At 40.2% G+C, this 17,124-nt stretch overlaps 1 protein-coding gene across 8 annotated transcripts in view; it reads right to left on the bottom strand.

Annotated features, from left to right (window-relative positions):
* Window positions 1–14,347, bottom strand: part of PCM1 (pericentriolar material 1) — a 42,136-nt gene extending 27,789 nt beyond the window's left edge. For 3 of the 8 annotated variants that reach the window (XM_066185843.1, XM_066185846.1, XM_066185847.1), the window contains exons 1-9: window positions 14,148–14,347; window positions 10,211–10,329; window positions 8,635–8,880; window positions 7,232–7,504; window positions 6,536–6,706; window positions 6,244–6,360; window positions 2,717–2,894; window positions 1,588–1,697; window positions 944–1,154 (exon numbers count right to left, since the gene is read on the bottom strand). In XM_066185843.1, the coding sequence (XP_066041940.1) occupies window positions 944–1,154; window positions 1,588–1,697; window positions 2,717–2,894; window positions 6,244–6,360; window positions 6,536–6,706; window positions 7,232–7,504; window positions 8,635–8,880; window positions 10,211–10,306 (1,402 nt within the window). In that variant the 5' untranslated portion in view covers window positions 10,307–10,329; window positions 14,148–14,347. Of the gene's footprint in view, window positions 1–943; window positions 1,155–1,587; window positions 1,698–2,716; window positions 2,895–4,840; window positions 5,030–6,243; window positions 6,361–6,535; window positions 6,707–7,231; window positions 7,505–8,634; window positions 8,881–10,210; window positions 10,330–14,147 lie in introns of all 8 variants that reach the window. The other 5 variants (XM_066185844.1, XM_066185849.1, XM_066185845.1 and 2 more) reach the window with 3 other exon arrangements.
* Window positions 14,348–17,124: the final 2,777 nt, after the last annotated feature.

Below are 17,124 nucleotides of genomic sequence, written 5' to 3'. Positions count from 1 at the left end.
GGAGTTTTTTTAAGGGTTTACTTAAGGCCGCATTGCTTTTTTATAAAAATTTAACATTTTAGAATTTCGATTAAAAGAAAAACCCTAGCATATTTTTCACCTCTGCTAAGGTCTTCTGTCCATTTGCTGTAAAACAAACTGGATGTTTGCTTCTCCCAGCTACGTGAAATCATATCCAAATATGTGTTCGTATTATATGCATTGAAAACATACACAAAAATTGGGGTATAGTAACATAACTGCTAAATCAGCATGTCCTCCAAGTGCATGCTTGAAGACATCATTTCTCAATGCTAACCACAATACGCTGTGATCACCCCTCAGAAGTTTCCAGCTACAGGACAAAACTGCACCAGTACAAATGCACTGCTAGAAAATGAAAGTGAGAGCAGCAAGCAGACAGGTCTGCATCAATAAAGAGAATACAAAGCCATTAAAAGAAAAGGCCAAAGCTCTAGTCCAGTCAGACAGGTAAGGCCCTCCAGAATGGCCTGTGATTGAAGGCCCTGTCACAAGTGCACATTTGACTGAGAGGGAGCAAAGCCATATTGCCAAAAAGCTACTCACACATGAAGTGCTGAGTACACAAACACAGATGTACTGTGATAAAAACACACAAAGCTCAAGTTAATATGGCACTTTTTTTCACAAGCCAGATGTGTCACAGACAAGCCTTGAAGAAAAAAGCCCATCACATCCTCACATTAGTCAACTTCAATGTTACAAACCGAAGTGCTAATGGACACTTATCATTGTTACTTGTAGAGTTCCTCATTAACACAGAAACTTATACAGCACTGAAACCATTTACATTAACATTGCCCCAGCTTTTATCACCAGCATTTCACTGAGCAATTGCAACCTGAAAGAAAATGTTACCAACATGCACATTAAAACCATTGTATTCATAAAAAAAAATACAATTCTGCCTATACTGACTTACAGGAAGAGTTATTTAGATGTTGGTCACGAAGTGTATGAAGTTCTCCTAAGAGTTTGTCCATTTTTTGCTTTTTACCCTGCAACATTCGCATCTTGTTAAAAAGCTGTGCCTTCTCATCTGACTGGTGTTCAGACATGGAGGAGTTTCTGCTTTGTGAAATCTCTCTGGTAAGTGAAAGGCTTTCTGCTTGCCTTCTGTTGTCAGGCACAGACTGCGTTTAAAGAGAGTAATTCTGTTTTATTCAGAGTACTACAAAAAAAGTCAATAAATTGTAAGAAACAAAAAGCTTTCTTATGGGCCTTCCATATGCAACACCAGAATCAACACCAAAACAAAGAATATTATAAAGGGAAATACACTGAAAACACTCTAATACCAATTATATATTGAGTTAATAATTAAACTGCAATAACAAAACTACTTTTCTAGACTTTCATGGAGACCCATGAGACACAAAAGCACAAATGAGTCAGCTAATAACCCTTAAGAATTTCCAAGTTTGCTGAGTTTTCAAGTTTAGGGGAAACTCTGGTAACTTTACTAGCAAATACACACAGATGTGCAAGACAAACATTGAACTACATTGTTAAATAGAATAAAAACTGATAATGGCAAAATCTATTCAGAACAATGTCAGGACTGACCTGAGAATCATGAAGTTGGTTGTGAAAGCGTTGAATTAAGTCATTTAATTCTTCATTCAATTCTGATGTAAGGCTTACTCCTGAAACACTACCTGTAGTTTCTGTTACAACTGGGCATACAGAAAAAGGGGACAATATAAGTATTTTTCTATAGTGATGAATAAAGGCTATTTAAATTAAAATGCGTGGTTTAACAACACCATCAATATACTGACCCTCTAAAAATACAGCATGCATTTTTAATTTTGTGTCCTTTCCGCCAGCTTTACTCTTGAAAATGACTTCTGCTACAAAAATACTAACAAGACAACTCAGAGCTGCTTTGTAAAGGCCCATACAAAAGAACTTTAGGCTTGTTCTGTGTTTTGCTAAAAAGATCAGAGCAAAATGAAAGCAACCAATTTGTCTAAGGCTGATAGAAATTTAGTAGAAATAAAACTGCAATTATTTAATACAGCTAAACTAACAATAGTGCAGGTAATTTCACTTTCTCGAAATAATAAATTAACAGGTCATCAAGCTTTCATATTGGTGTAAGTTGCAATATTTATATCTGCAAATGGGGTCATGGAGGTTTGTTCTTCTTTATTTCTCTCACTTCATGAGAGAAATAAATTTGAAAGAAAGCTTCTCCCCCGCCTCCAAGTTCATATTCAAACAGTACTAAATATGCAAGTGGCAGTTGAAAGACCCAAATAATTCCTCTTATTTCCCCTAAATACAAATGAACACTCCATAAGAAAAATCAAGCATAAACATTATTTATTTTCCCCAGAGATTATGACTTTACTCATAGTAAAGTTTCACTGTTTTCAAATTTTGAAAACATTTGTTTTGCTAGAAGTTGAATGTGAATCTTAACATTGGATAGACAGTGGGTAGGAGAAAAACCTACCTTCTCTCCGTGGGTAGGAGAAAAACCCATGCTTTTAGAATTTTACAGGTAAACCACAGTAATCACTCTGGGTTTTTAAAATACACATCATTTTATAAGGTTACACTGTCAACTCTTCAGAAACAGAGGCTTTGAAGTAATTAAAAGCCTTTTTAATGTGTATTTCACAATTCCAGCTTCAAACATTCAGTCAGCATGCTAACATGACATAAGAGACACCATTGCTCCACATACCAGAATCATCCAGGACAGCAATGGCTTGCTCTGCTTTATGCTGCAAAGCAAGAAGAGCTGCCTGTCTTCCTTGAAGAGCCTTTAATTGCTCCTGCTGTTGTAGCATCCTTTTCAATAAATCATGCTGTTTCTTCAAGTTCTCCAACTCCTCTTTAGCTTCCTGTTGAGGATCTCTGGCCTGCAAGAGATGGAGCAACATTACCATAAGTACAACCATTTATCTGTTGAGAACGAGTAAAATGAGTGTCAAAGAAAGCAAAACTTGCATATAAATGAACAGTCTGGTTAATGGAAAAAAGTAAAAATAAAACAGCTTCACCTTTCTGATAGTCTTTTATTAAAAAAAAAAAATCAGACATCCAATAGGAAGAAGCTTGTACCAGCAAGACGTGCTTATAGCTCCTGAGGGTTTAAGCTTTTCTTCACAAAGCCAGTCAGGTGCCCTAATGTGACCAAAAGACTAACCCAAGCCCCCCTCTGTCTTCTAAATCATAATGGAGGGTATTAACCTTTCAGACTGCTAAAGGTAAGCGAGATAAGGCATTGTATCACGGAGCTACACAAAACACAAGATCTCAACTGACTTACCAGCCTAAAAGCTCTAAAATTTTCAGCAGACTGTTTTAAGGAGTTTGAGGCAGTAGCTCTTTTCTAACCTATAATGTGTTTAGTTCTGTGTGCTGTATTTATGGCCAGGTTGAATACACCAGGTTTGGGTAAATCAATCTCATAACAAAAACACACAGAGAATCCTCTCTAGATTGTTTTCAAACAATATTTTGAAATAGTTCTGAAAGAATGAAAGCATGCTGAGCAGTTAAAATAAATTAAAACTCAGTTATTTTCTTCAGCCTATGCTAGTCAGAACCTGGAGATTTGGATCAAAACTTTTATTCAAATTTAACATTTTAATGAGAAATCCACAGTTAAGATCCTAATCCAGTCTGAAGTTGCATTATTGCACCTTACAGATGAAATCATGAAAATAACAAGCATTTACAAAGAACACTACTAACTTCAAAGCATAATCTTCTATCCACATACTATTAAGTTTCTCAAGTAGAAAAATCAGTCCAAATACTCTGCATCAAATGTCAGAATAGAAGTAGGCATCTTCTTTAGTTCTGGGTACTAAGGAATGCTCAACTTTCCAGCAGAGAAAGCTGAAAACTTCCAGAAGTCTAAACTCCTCAAAGCATCCCTAAAAGATGCACTGCAGCTCACACTGATGATTGCTGTTAAACTCTCACTTTTCATATAAACAGCAGAGTAGAGTCAAAATAGATCACACACTGAAAAATCAGCACAGGAAGGAACAAGGGGAAGAAGGGGATCAAGGGCACATGTCTCAATCTCACTCAGCTATTAAATAACCCAGGCTTTATCTAAAGCACCAGATTTGCTTGACTTCATGAAAACTGCATTAACAAATTTTTCAAACTTAGTTCTGCATTTAGACTAGTAAGCTTGACAAAACATTTAAGCCTTTTATTAAATCTTTTATTTTAGGGGAAAAATGATTGAGCTTAAGACTTCTTAAAAATTAAATCCAGGAAGGACAATGATATAGAAAAACACATCATAATGGGTACAAAAAGACTTTTTAGACACTGTGCCCCTTGAAAGTCTTCCCCCGTCCAACCAAATATTCATATCAACACCTAAACCAAAACATTTGTGGAACAAGTTAAGACTACTAATTTTTAATTAGTTTTCTGTATTTGGTATTAGTTTAAATGTGCACTGGCAGACTATTAGTGTAACCATGACAAGTGTCTGAAAGTCACATTTACAGTGCGTTTTCCCAAGAAGGGAACAACAAAACTTAGAAGGATGATCTACATAAAATCACAACACCTGCTGTACAGAGTTACATCAATGCTAACTGTCAATGCTAATAATTCAGAAGAAAAAGTTGAGAAACATTTCTATTCAAAGAAAAAATATTCTAGGCAAAGAAAATTATTCAGTGAAAAGACAGCTGGATACAGATAAGCAATCCAGTGGGAACATTCACTGTAAGTAACAAGTACATTTGAAGCAATTAATAAGGGAGATGGGGGAATGGGGAAGACTAGCCTGTATAATCCCTATTTGAGACTAAAGTAATATTTTGAAGTGTACCTTTGAAAGCAATCCATGATCCTGGCTATTAATCCCACAAGGCCAGATTTCCCTGTCATTCAGAGCAGCTCTCTCACTTTTCCCTTTAGGGCTTGGTGTAACATCAATGTCTGTAACCTGTTCCTGTGAAGCTGACTTCCCTAGTTTGTCCTCAATGCGGGGCCGACAACTCAAACTAAAAGATACCTCCTATATTGAATAGTTTAGTAGGTTAGACTTGGAAAATGTGCTCCAACTTAAGCATGCATTTTATCTTGTCAAATAATGAAAACTAGTATCTAATAACATCCACTACAGAGTGAAGACATTTTTAGTCATTCCTAGAATTTGCATAACAATAAAGCTCCATATAGCAATCAACATTATATGACAAGAAGTATGCACTCTGCATGTAAAATATTCAAGCTGCATGTAAAGAGAACTTAGATGCAAAATTAAGAGCCAAACAAAAAAATTAAGTGCAAATTTTGCAAATATTAAGACAAATCCAAGTTTACATGGATACTTCTTAAACAACATACCCGTCTTTCTGCATTTTCCAATTTTTTTTTAAGTTAAAAGTGCATCTTCCATGTCTATCATTTTATTTCTTTACAGGGATAGAAAGAGTTCTTATAAAGCTAAAAATAATTACAAAAGCTTCTTAATGTTTTAACTGTTTTATTTCCAAGCAGGTAAATTCTCCTTATCCACAGGACATTCAGTGTGCTAACTGCCAGAGAGAGTACCTGCTGTCTGGTACTTTTCCTCAGTGTAACAGAACAGAAGACACAAAACTTAAGTTATTAAAATGCTTTTGTATCTACTACAAGATATGTTTACCGTGGTTTAAAAAAAGAAAAAAAAAAGCTTTTATAAATAGGAAGGACAATTGGACTGTTTAGCTCAGCACTAAACTCAGAACACATTTTCTAAAGAGGTGCCCATCTTTCCAAGAAATGAGAGAAACTTCTGTGTTAGGTCAATAATTCTGTCGTATCACTAAGATGCTTGGACAATAGCCCACTAATGACACTTTTCTAACCCTCCCCTCACCCAATACCCCCAAAATTTTCCCCACTAACAGAAACAAATCTGGAGATGAAAAATTGTATTTTACAAAAGTATTTCTTCCTACATCAAGTCAGTGAATTCTCTGCCATGGTACACATTTAATTCTTCATTGTACTTTGAAGACAGAATAAAGATTTAAAAGATTCTTTAGATTACTGTTGTGACAGAATAATTACTCTTTTTCTCATATTAAAAAAATAAATCCACACAGGCATGGATACCTCCTGAATGAAGCACTTGGGGATTTACTATTTTTTAATCGAACTGCAGATTATGACACTATCATAAGACCCATAAAAAAACCAAAATAAAGCCCTCATGTCTACCTTAATTACTAAAAGGCAGCTTACCGTGGTATCTGAAGCCTCAGACTGCACATCAATGTTTAGCGATGTGCTCTCACCTACAGAACCAGATCCCACAGCTGAATCTATAGTCCGAACATCATCCTCCTCATTTTCTCTAGCCTGAAATATTTCATTGGCACAAATCAAAAGCTATATAAGGGGGCAGTAAAAAGGAATTATGGAAGGTACTACATACCAAAATCAACACCCTCAGCAGCACCATCAAAACATAAACAGTCAACTCCTAAAGAAAGCTCATAGTGCAGAAACAAACATATTATGTTCCCAAACTTACAAGCATCTTTTGCAAAAATTTCAGATAGGATTTCTCCTGCTCTTTAAGGTCATCTATAAGGTGTGATAAACGCTCAACATTGGCCGATCTTTCATTTTTCTCTACAAGATCATCCCGCATGGAGCTGGCCTTAGCAATATAGTCGCGAATCTGAACTAGTCTGCTCACAATCTGCAAAGACACTGAAGTTACTGAATGCATTCAGCTACAACTGCAATGTATTCAATGCACAAGACACAGTGACAGCAACAGCAAAGAAGTAATGAAAGGGGGACATGTTAGTACTTTCACTCCTATGAGCACTCTTCCACAAGTGGTTAAAAGTCAGCAGCCTTTGTAAGGACAGACTTATGCATGCGGGAAGTTGCAAGGCTGAAGCACAGGGCTTTTGGTCAATACAGGCTAAAACACAACTGAGCTCATCAACACAGGAAAATAGTCAACTGTGAGAGCACTTTCTGGAACCAAATGAAAGGGAACCAACCTCTAAAATGAAAATTATTATTACTTCTGTTACCAACAAGCAGATTTCTAAAGAACAGTAGATGATTAAGTTCAGTTTCACATTTTCTTCAAGTTTCAGAAGAGTAGGAAGTTAAATATTTCTAATAAAGATCTATGCTTTGAAGAAATTTAGAAAGCAGCACTGAAGATTAAGAGTCAATATTTTGTAGACTTTATAGGCTGTGTAAATACCTGGCTACTATCCATCGTTTGTTCTCCCCTTCCATCTTCTTGAGCAGACACTTGACAATTCTGCAAGAAATCCTTGCTTAGAGCAGCTCCAAACAACTCTTTAGATTGTGCTGATACCCCACTTTCCTTTTTTTGGGAACCTGAGGCAGGATCTTTGCTTTTGTTAGTGTTAATCTGCAGCGACAGGAAGTTGAATGGCTTTTTGTTTTCATTAAGTTGACGTTTGTTATTAGCAGCCGTTGCCCTGCCTTGAGAATCACTTCCAATGCTCCTCTATATACAAACAAAAGAAAGAACAATTGCTTTATTTTTTCATCCAATATGTTCTCAACACTACTTAGTTTCCCTGCTTGTATTATTATCTCTACGGTATTTTTAGACTGATTTTAAAGTTACCTAATCAGTCACCAACTGGCCAAAAGTTAGCTGAAGACAGTGCCAATGATTTTTTTGCCATTAAGTTTTCAGAAAGCAGATCCATGTTCCCAGAACAATGACAAGCAAAAATGTTCTGCAGTTTCTCAGAATTTAGTTCCTCATTTTTGCAGTGACCTCAACCTTTACTGTAGCAAAAGGCATTCTACTTATCCAGGTACATTGGAGAAAAGAACAATAATAAAAGAGCAACATATTCCTGTGCAGAATATAATACCTCAGAACTTTGCTTTTCTTTAAAACCTTGTGAATAGCAACGTGTTGCCCTAACATACATTTGAGGAGGAAGTTATGCCCAGCCCTTAAACTGTAAGTCAACACAATTAATCACACTGGAAAGAATCTTCACAATCAAAGAAGTTAGCATCAACTTTTGGTAAAGATGAACTAGCCTCTGTTCTGAAATTGTTGACACAAATTTATGCCTTGCTTCAAAAGAATTAATCCCTCCCTCATACTTTTCCTTAGTTTTGGACAAGGGAAGGATGAATGTGCTGTATTTCCAGAAGAGTAGTTATGGCTCAAGAATTTGTGCCATAAAACTCTCTACTCTACTGAGGAGCAGTTTTTAATGATACTCCTCTGCTTAATCCACAAGGGTAACAATGTTCAGGATCACAAACTGGCAGTACAAGAACAGACTTTCAAAATAAGGTAACAGCTATTTTCAAGTAGCACACAAGCATGGTGAGTAAGAAATACTGCTCTGAGGACACAGGAATGTAATGGCTGAGAGCAAGAAAGTAAAAACAGTTAGTACACAGAGGAAATCCATGGTCCTGAACCTTCCCTTATTTTCTGAAGTTCAAAACCAGAATTTTAATTTGGTTGTCATGGTGCCTATAAAGGTGGATTTTTTTTAACCTTGAACACTTATGAAAGGATTCTTTACTCATCTGTCACTTTATTAAGATATAACACATAATTCTGGAGTCACATTTCTAGTGAGAGCCAGTATTCACACAAACCTGATCCAGATCACTGAAGTTTATTCTTTGTTTAAGCCTTTCTAGTTCAGCCTGCTCTGGAACAGACATCTGAGTCATGTATCGAGTATGAGGAAAGCTGTGAGAAGTTCTGGGCTTCCGTCGTTCCATTCCAGGTGAAGATTCTGGAGAGATGTCATTAGTAAGTCTTGTTTCACCTTCCCCACTAAGCTTTTTCTTATTTTTTTCTGAAGATCTGTTTGCTTTCTTTTGTTGACCTCCCCAGTCCTTAAGGGGAAGGAGAGAGAACAAAAAATCATATTTGTTATCCACACGGACAAAAAACAAATGTTTGCATTCTGTGATAGAGTTTATTTCCATTTCAGAAGCAAAGACAGCAAGCCACATTGAAATATGCATTAAGTTTTCTAGAGCAAACGTCACTTTACAAAATAAAATTTTCTCCACTGCATAATTAAAAACAGCCTGTCAGGCAATTTTAAGTCCATTTCATCCTAAATGCATCAAATTAATTTCAAATGAAGCTCAAGATGTATTTTTCTTCTTTGCTGGGAACTCTTTCAAGGGTTCAGAACTTTTTTCAGCTTTCACTTTCATGTCACCTACAATGCTTTTGTGTCTAGCTACTTTATTTACCCAAATCGCTTCCAAAAATACCTCTACAGACCTCATAATCTCTGAATTATATCCACTGCTTGCTTATATCTACCTCAGGTTTTCCATGTAAGGTTGTACTGGATGCAAAGCCCTGCATGACCAGGCTTAGGGGTTTGCATTGTTACCTGCCACTAACAGAATCTAGCTGGTAATTCTAATGTACAGCACCGTCCTGGGTTTTGTAACCAAAAAAATGTTTATTCTATTCGATCTCTTGAAACCTGGTTGGGAAGATTTTCTTTATCTGTTGTAACTCCAGAAGGGAAAGGGTAACTGCCTTCTCTGATAACAAGCCAGCTGTTAAAACCAGCTGGGGCATTGTTTCTTAGCCCTGCTCAGCCTTCCACTACCCCCATGGAAATGTCTTCTATTAATGGGCCATTAAAGCTCACCAATGACATGACACATTACATAATCCCATAGTGAGATGCTCTACCCAGGGAGGAGGAGCCAAACCATTTCCACCTATATAAAAAGGAGCCACAAGTGTCACCAGACATGCAGTGTTCCCATGGGACTGCTGAAGGAAGACTGGACCCATCTCTGGACCCTTTTCTCTACAGGACCATCTCTGCTTCCAACAGGACCACATCTGCCACTCCAGGAGGGCTTACTTTTGGACTGTTTCCAACACCCTGATCAACAGCGTGTTAGGTTGTATTTCTGACTCTGTCAGGGTTTTCTAGGATTTCTTGCTTGTTTGTTTGCGTGCTTATTCTTCTGTACTACAACATTTTTATGTTTTATATCCCTATTAGAGAACTGCTATACCTATTCCCAAAACCTTTGCCTGACAGCCTTTTAATTGCAAATTTATAATTTGGAAAGGGGGAGGGGGGGCTTACATTCCAAGGGAGACTCCAATCTTCCCTGGCAGATACCTGTCTATCTAAACCAAGACAGGCACCAAATGGCAACAGAAAGAAAAGAGTCGTCTTACCGTGTTGTTCAGCCGGTCGTCAAGGCTCTCGTTGCTCCAGCTGGGCAAGTCCTGATCATTCATGCCTTCTTCAAAGGGACCCCCTCCTGCTGCCATGACAAGTGATCAATAAAAGCAATCTATAAGAAGGAGTTGAAAGAAATGTGCTGTATTAAAAACAGGATACACAGAATATTTTAAAGATTCATGATCTGAGAAGACAACTACATATTCATTATAAGATGCAAACATAAAGCTGTTTAGGAAACTAAACTCCCCATTTACTACCCTGTGTAACTAGAAATGTATCAATGATAAGAACGCAGAAACTGGCATTAAAAAAATAAAATATAGTAGTTGTGGGTTTGGGGCTTTTAACCTCTGATCTATGAAAGAAAGTTTTTATTTTTTGAGGGTTTCAACTGTCCTCACTTTAAAACAAACTATACAGCCCCCAGAGAGGCTGCTTTGTAATTCATAAAGCCTACACTTTCAGGCCCAGGGGATGTCTGTTTGATACAATAAGTGACTTTGGAGATTCAGTATGTCAAATTTTCACATTCATTTTAATACTGAGATGCTGACAACAGAGTACTGAATGACACACTTGAAAAAATACAAGGAAAACAGACAACAGTGAAAGGATTTTTACTTTCATTACCACACATTAAGCTATTTAAGCAGTAAATGACCTGCCACTCACATTACAGTTTCTACCAAAATCAAATAAAATAATGTGGGTTTCATAGAGCTTTGCTGCTGTCCATCAGTGCCACTCTGTGCAGCATAAAGCAACTTAAATGTTCAAAGTTTTCATTTTCACTTCTTGTTTTGACATTAGAAACAAAAAAAAAATTGTTGGAGTATTCCTTTATGAGAGTAAAATTAGATTAGCCTGCTCCAAAAGATGAAGAATACGTAACTATATTTGCTAAGTGCTGCTGGCACAATTCCACTGCAGCAAGCTACAAACTTTCCCTAAGAACTGTAAGAGATGCAGAAGAAAAGCAGTCTTGTAGAGATTTACTTTTTCCAGCTCATTTCCACAACTATGTTAGGACATAATCCTATGCTTAACTGAAACAATAAAAATATATAAGACGATAGGAACCACTTTCTCAACCTTTTACTGCAACTATCTACTACTAATTTTCACAGAATGTAGGTGAAGAAATCACCCAAAACTAAAGATTAGAAAGTATCTAAGAAGTTTGGGTTTGTTTTTTTTTAATATCAGTTCCAGCAAGAAAAACAGATTAATCTTGAACTAAATTTAAAGGCTGTCCTAGTACACCTATCTTGCTCAGGTATAGGATTCAATCAAAATCACACAGTACAGCCCTCTCAGTAGGCACACAAGCACAAGGCAGTGTTCCTACACAAACACATAAGGAAATGGGATCTGCCAGGCATGCTCCCTACACCATAAGCACATCTCCACTTGGCAGTGTGCCAGCCCAGCCAGGAGTCATTCCACTTCTGCATCTCACAACCATGGTCAGAACACACACTGGACAGGCAGAAATGCCTGCTACTTTGGGAACTCTGCCCTACTGTCCCTGCACAGGAACTGATACTCTCTTCTTCATCCCAACACAAGTGTCCACTAGGCCATGCAACCAGTGGGTACCACTTGTGAACTGGATGGCCAACAAAAATTACCAGAATTAAAAAAAAACCAAACAACCCAGACATGTTTAGAACTTGATAAACTTCCTGACATGCCTAATTTTATGACTATTCAAAAACTGTATGTTCCTTCTGTGCAACTCTCAGGTGATGTCTGATTCAGTTAGAAAATTAGAACATAATGTCCTTTCACATTTTGTTCATTTTCATGTAAAAACACAAGCATCCTATAACAAGTTCACAGGGAAGTTCATGCTAAAATTTACAAGCATTCAAAGCAAATGCATAGTTATCAGTTTAAAACTAGCCATGATTCTAAAGAACTTTCTTCAGCTGCAGATAAACTGTTCATCTTCGTAGAAGTCTAAGACCCAACATTTCAACAGACACTGTATCTTGACCTATGTCACTGAGCATAATGAGGAAGATTAGAGGCCATCTGGGTTTACAGCCCAATTCTGTAAGCTGTTTCCTCATCATGTTATATAATTCTACTAAAACCATAGCAAAAGTAGTTTTTCCCTACCTTCCACTGTAAAAAGAAGTGGCAGTATTCATCTTTACACAATACAAGTAACTATTCACATTTATTTCTTTTAAAACTTTCACAAAACCTGTTCTCAATTATCTTTGCAGTAGGAGACTCTCATTACCTCTGAAGTAAATTCACTGCTCCAGATGGAATATTCTGAATAACAGGACTCTCAAACAAGGAGACCAGGCATACACCAACATACCCTGATCAATACAGCTCAAAAATAACAGTATCTTCATTATTTCCAGCAAGCGGATTTTCAAGTGTTCTAAAAGAACTGTGCCCTTCCCAAGACGGAAGTTTCTAAGCATTCCTATTATAGTCTTTGATACCTGCAAATCAACTATAATCAAGAAAGTTTAAGATCAGAGAGCTCTGATGGTATTTTACCTCTTTAACTCAGTTGAAAAACACAAAGAGGTTCAGGGAGGTTTTTTCTTCTTTCACATGAAGTTGTGCTTTCCAGTTCCACATACACATTTCACCAATATGCATTTTGTATTTGTTTTCACTTTACCACCTATTTCTACAAAAAAAAATTCCTCTGCCAAAAGCTTTGCTACCTTCCCATTATCTACCTGTCTATCCACCTATAGCAATCCATTGCCAATTTCAGGTTCTTGCAAGTCACAGGATGCGTATAAAAGCTTTTGAGTGTGTGTCTGCTGCCTTACAACGTTTACCAAGGATTTGAGAGAAAAAGAGGACTTTCAAGTATACTTTCTACAGAAATATTAACTTCAGATAACACGTAGGATTATAGGCGAAACATGCAAGATTAGAGTCAAAATATATTCTGCAGTACGTAGATTGCACAGAAACATGCAGATTACACAGAAACATGCAAGCCAAACAAAGGTGTGTACTTCAAAAGGCTTCTTCCTACAGCAAAGATGCTCTTGAGAATTTTTTCCTACAGCATTCATGTGAATGCAAGAGCTCTCCAGAGCACCTAATGTTGCTAAGAGAATACTTTTGACAATTAAAAAAAAAAAATTAAACGGAAAACAGAGAGTGTCAAAAAAGCCATCAACAGCACCATAAAGGCTGAAAAGAGGACCAAACATCTCATTTTAAGTTCAGCTTCTTAAGACACGCGCTGCTCACTGGGCATTACCTCCTTAAAAGCAAACCATACAGCATCATCACACAGGAGCAGTCAACAGAGCAAACCCTCTCCTGCCACACCGGACACGACCCGCACACTCACACACCCAGGCTAGGGGCGGTGTGCCCGGCACTTCCAGCTTCCAGCGCCGGGGCCTCCCCAGCGCCCGCAGGCTCTGCCGTCCCGACCTGCTTTGATCCCACGGCGGGCGCCGAGCCCAGGCCCGGCGGGTCCCGTCGCAGCCAACGGGGCCGGCGGAGCGAGCGATGGCCCGGCGGCTCTGCCGGCCGCACCGCTCGCTGCCTGAGGCGGGCCAGGCGCTCCCAGCCCGGGGGCGGCGGGCTGAGATCCCGCTCCTTGCCGGCGCCAAACCCCGGGCGCCGCGGGGTGCGTGGGTAGGCGGGCTCTGCTCAAGGCGCCTCCACTGCCGCGAACGCGGCGGCGTCTCCTTGGAGAGCGGCAAACGCGCCCTGCCCTGCGCGAGGGGCGCGGCCCGCACAGCCCGCTGCCACCGCAGGGTTCCCCGCCGCCCCGGACCTGCCTCCGAGCCCACTGCCTGTTCCGAGCGCCCACCCTAGCGGGGCCGCCGCCCTGCCCCGCCGCACCAGCGCGGCCCCGCCGCCACCAGGGGAAAGGGACGGGGAAGGGACAGCGCGCCGCGCGAGGGGCAGGAGAAGGCGGCTCACCCCGCGCCGGAGGGGAGGTCACCCGGCCTGGCTCCTCCTCCACCGCCCGCCGCCACTCGCGGGGCCCGGGCTGCCCAGACGAACGTTTCGCCTTCGGGCAGCGGAGAAGCGGCGCGGCCTCGCTTCGCCCGACGCGGCGGGACAGGGCTGACGGAGGCGCTCACGGCGCTCCTGCCTCAGCCACCGCCGCCATCTTGACCGCCACTCCGCCGAGGGCGCTGGGGGCGGTCCCTGGCGGAGGGATACAGACACAGACAGACAGACAGACACTCACCGTTACCTGGTAACCTCCGCCCGCCCAGGCCCCTCCGCACCGCGCGCACCCCGGCCGACCTGGACCGCGGGGCGCCCGAGGATCCCCGCGCAACCGCTGGGGCGGCCGGGAGAAAAGCGGTGGGCGAAGAAACTCCAACTCCCAACGTGCATTGTGCGGGGGCGCGGTGCCACCGGGGCCAGCGGCGGTGCCTCCTGGGAGTGGTAGTTTTCCGGTCAGGGCACGGCCCCTGACAGGACTGGGGCGCATCCAGCGTAGTTGTGCGGCCGGCGGGGCATCGCCGAGCGAGTTTTTTCTTACAAAATAAAATACGAAAACGGCGATGAACTCTATAAATGCTTTTGCCTGATTGGAAGACGAGTAAAATCACGTCGAAACCCTAAGCGTGGACGAGGATCAGCTCTTGCCCTCGATTGGAGCAGCATCGAGTACTCTGTTCCTGTCAGCCTTTGGCGTGTTTTGCTCCTTGATTTGTGGCATGGAGTTTACTTTCCTTTGGGGGAAAAAGTACAAATAGAGGGTTTGGCGTTTAATAACAATAGTTGAGCGTAAAAGCTTCTGTGCTGTGCTTGGTATTTAACCAAAGTAGTTATTGGAATCCTAGAATATGCTGAGTAGGAAGCGACCCTTTAAGATCCAACTCCGGCCGTGCACAGGACACCCCAGGAGTCACACCGTGTACCCGAGAACATTGTTCAAATGCTTCTTGAGCTCTGTCAGGCTGGTGCTGTGACCGCTCCCCTGGGAGCCTGTTCCCGTGCCCAACCACCTTCTGGATAAAACACTTTTCCTAATATCCGACCTAAAACTCCCCTGATGGAACTTCAGGCCATTCCCTGGGATCCAGTCACTGGTCACGACAGGGTGCCCCTGCTCTCCCCCTCACGAGGAAGGTGTTACTCCTTCAGGGGATTGGACCTGGATAACACACTCAGGGTTTTTATTTCAGTGAAGCTGGTATCGTTTCTGTGACCTTCATATGGGGGGGATGATCCCATGTCAAAATGGAAAAACCCAGCATTTTCAGCATTTACATTACACTGAGTTTCTAAAGCAAAAACACTTAGCGTTCACATAAGCCTCATAATTGATCCTGCAAGAAAAATATTCTACTGGTACAACCTAGAAATGTAGTTGGTCCCCATCTCTCCCACATTAGCACTTATAGTAATGTATTTTGCTAAAGAAAGGAAAAAAAAAGAGGATACATGACTCCTTTTCAATGACACATTAATTTATCTGTAATCTAGGAAAGGAACGAAATAATTGGAAAAGCATCAAAATAAAGATTTTTCAATAGAAGTAATTTTGTTATCTCCAGCACATTCCTCCATATCAAAGAAATAGTTTTGGGCAATACTGGGTGAGTGAAAGAGGTGAGTGTAAGACTGCCTATTAGAGCAGAATCTTTCTCCCATTTCTACCACGAGCTACTTGACTGCATAGCCACAAATGAAATCACTTGGAAAACAATCTACAACAGTTTGATGGAAGCTCTCTGTGTGATGAATATATATTATCAATCTCTACTGCAATTCTGCAGCTAATAAATAAGTGTATCAGCATTTTATTATATTTTTAACTAATGTCCTATTTTTCTGAACTCAGATGTTATAAATTATCAGAGCCAATTTCCAAAATCAAAGATTTATTTAACAAATTTGAAAAGCAATTTCGGGAAACGCCACGATAAACTCGGACAACATCGATCGAATGCTGGGTGGACAATCCGGGAGCAGCAAAGGGAGCTTCTCCGGAGAACTGCCCACAAATTCGGGGTCTCTGGGTAGGTGTTTTATACCATTTTTCTACCCTGAGGCGTAAACAAGACGGTAACAAAGAACCCGAAGAACATGACATCATGTACATAACATAATCATTGAAATATCTGGTGTCCGCAAGGGATATCTGAAAGAGTTTCCTGAGAAATTGAAAAGACATCTGAATGAAAAGTCTCCGAATCTTCTGTTGGAAGGTTTCTGCCGCCCTCCGCCCAGACTGGTATCGGATCTCCTGATGAACTGTGAAGATGTGGTCAGCCCGTGATTAATGGGCCGTTTCCCGGTTATCTCTCTGGCAGATGTCGAGGTAACACCTTTGGACTAAGAAAAGACTGTGGTATGTAAAGAGATGCCCTGGAACTGTTTCCAAGAATGCAGGGGTTTTTTACATTCCACTGCAAAGTTTAATACACACAATTTTAATCCATGAATTTAACACTATGTATCTATTACATCAGGTATCATGTCTAGATATTCATCACAATATTGGCAGTGTTGCTGTTGACAAGATGCTCTCCATTGTTGCAGTGACAAATATCCCACAGCATGGCAGGTGGAGGCAGAACTTTAGAGAAAATACTGCCCTTAGTACAATGACAATAATTTTTTTTTTTTTGCTGTGTCTTATTCTTGAAATACAGCTCCGTCATTCCTGTTGTTTCCTGCAGAGAAAAAAAAAAATTACATTAAAAAAGAATACTTTGTTCAGGAAAAAAAGTCAGATTGACTTCAGTATGTTTCAGTAAGAATGCAGTATTTTACTGTAGTCCCTTATATGTCATAACTGCTTGTTTTCCTTAGCACAGTATGAGCTTATAGCATCATTACTCTGATTGCTGCTTGACATTCGAAGGATGATTTTTCTCTTCTTATTTTCTGCACCTTTTTGGAATTGGCTGCAAACTTATTCATGTGGGGGGTT

The sequence above is a fragment of the Chamaea fasciata genome, unplaced genomic scaffold (genome assembly GCF_029207755.1).
Source record: "Chamaea fasciata isolate MVZ Bird 193981 ecotype frontalis unplaced genomic scaffold, bChaFas1.0.hap1 SCAF_6, whole genome shotgun sequence".
NCBI lineage: Eukaryota > Metazoa > Chordata > Aves > Passeriformes > Sylviidae > Chamaea > Chamaea fasciata.
The sequence above is the reverse complement of the archived record's forward strand: the minus strand, read 5'-3'. Positions and strand labels throughout refer to the sequence as shown.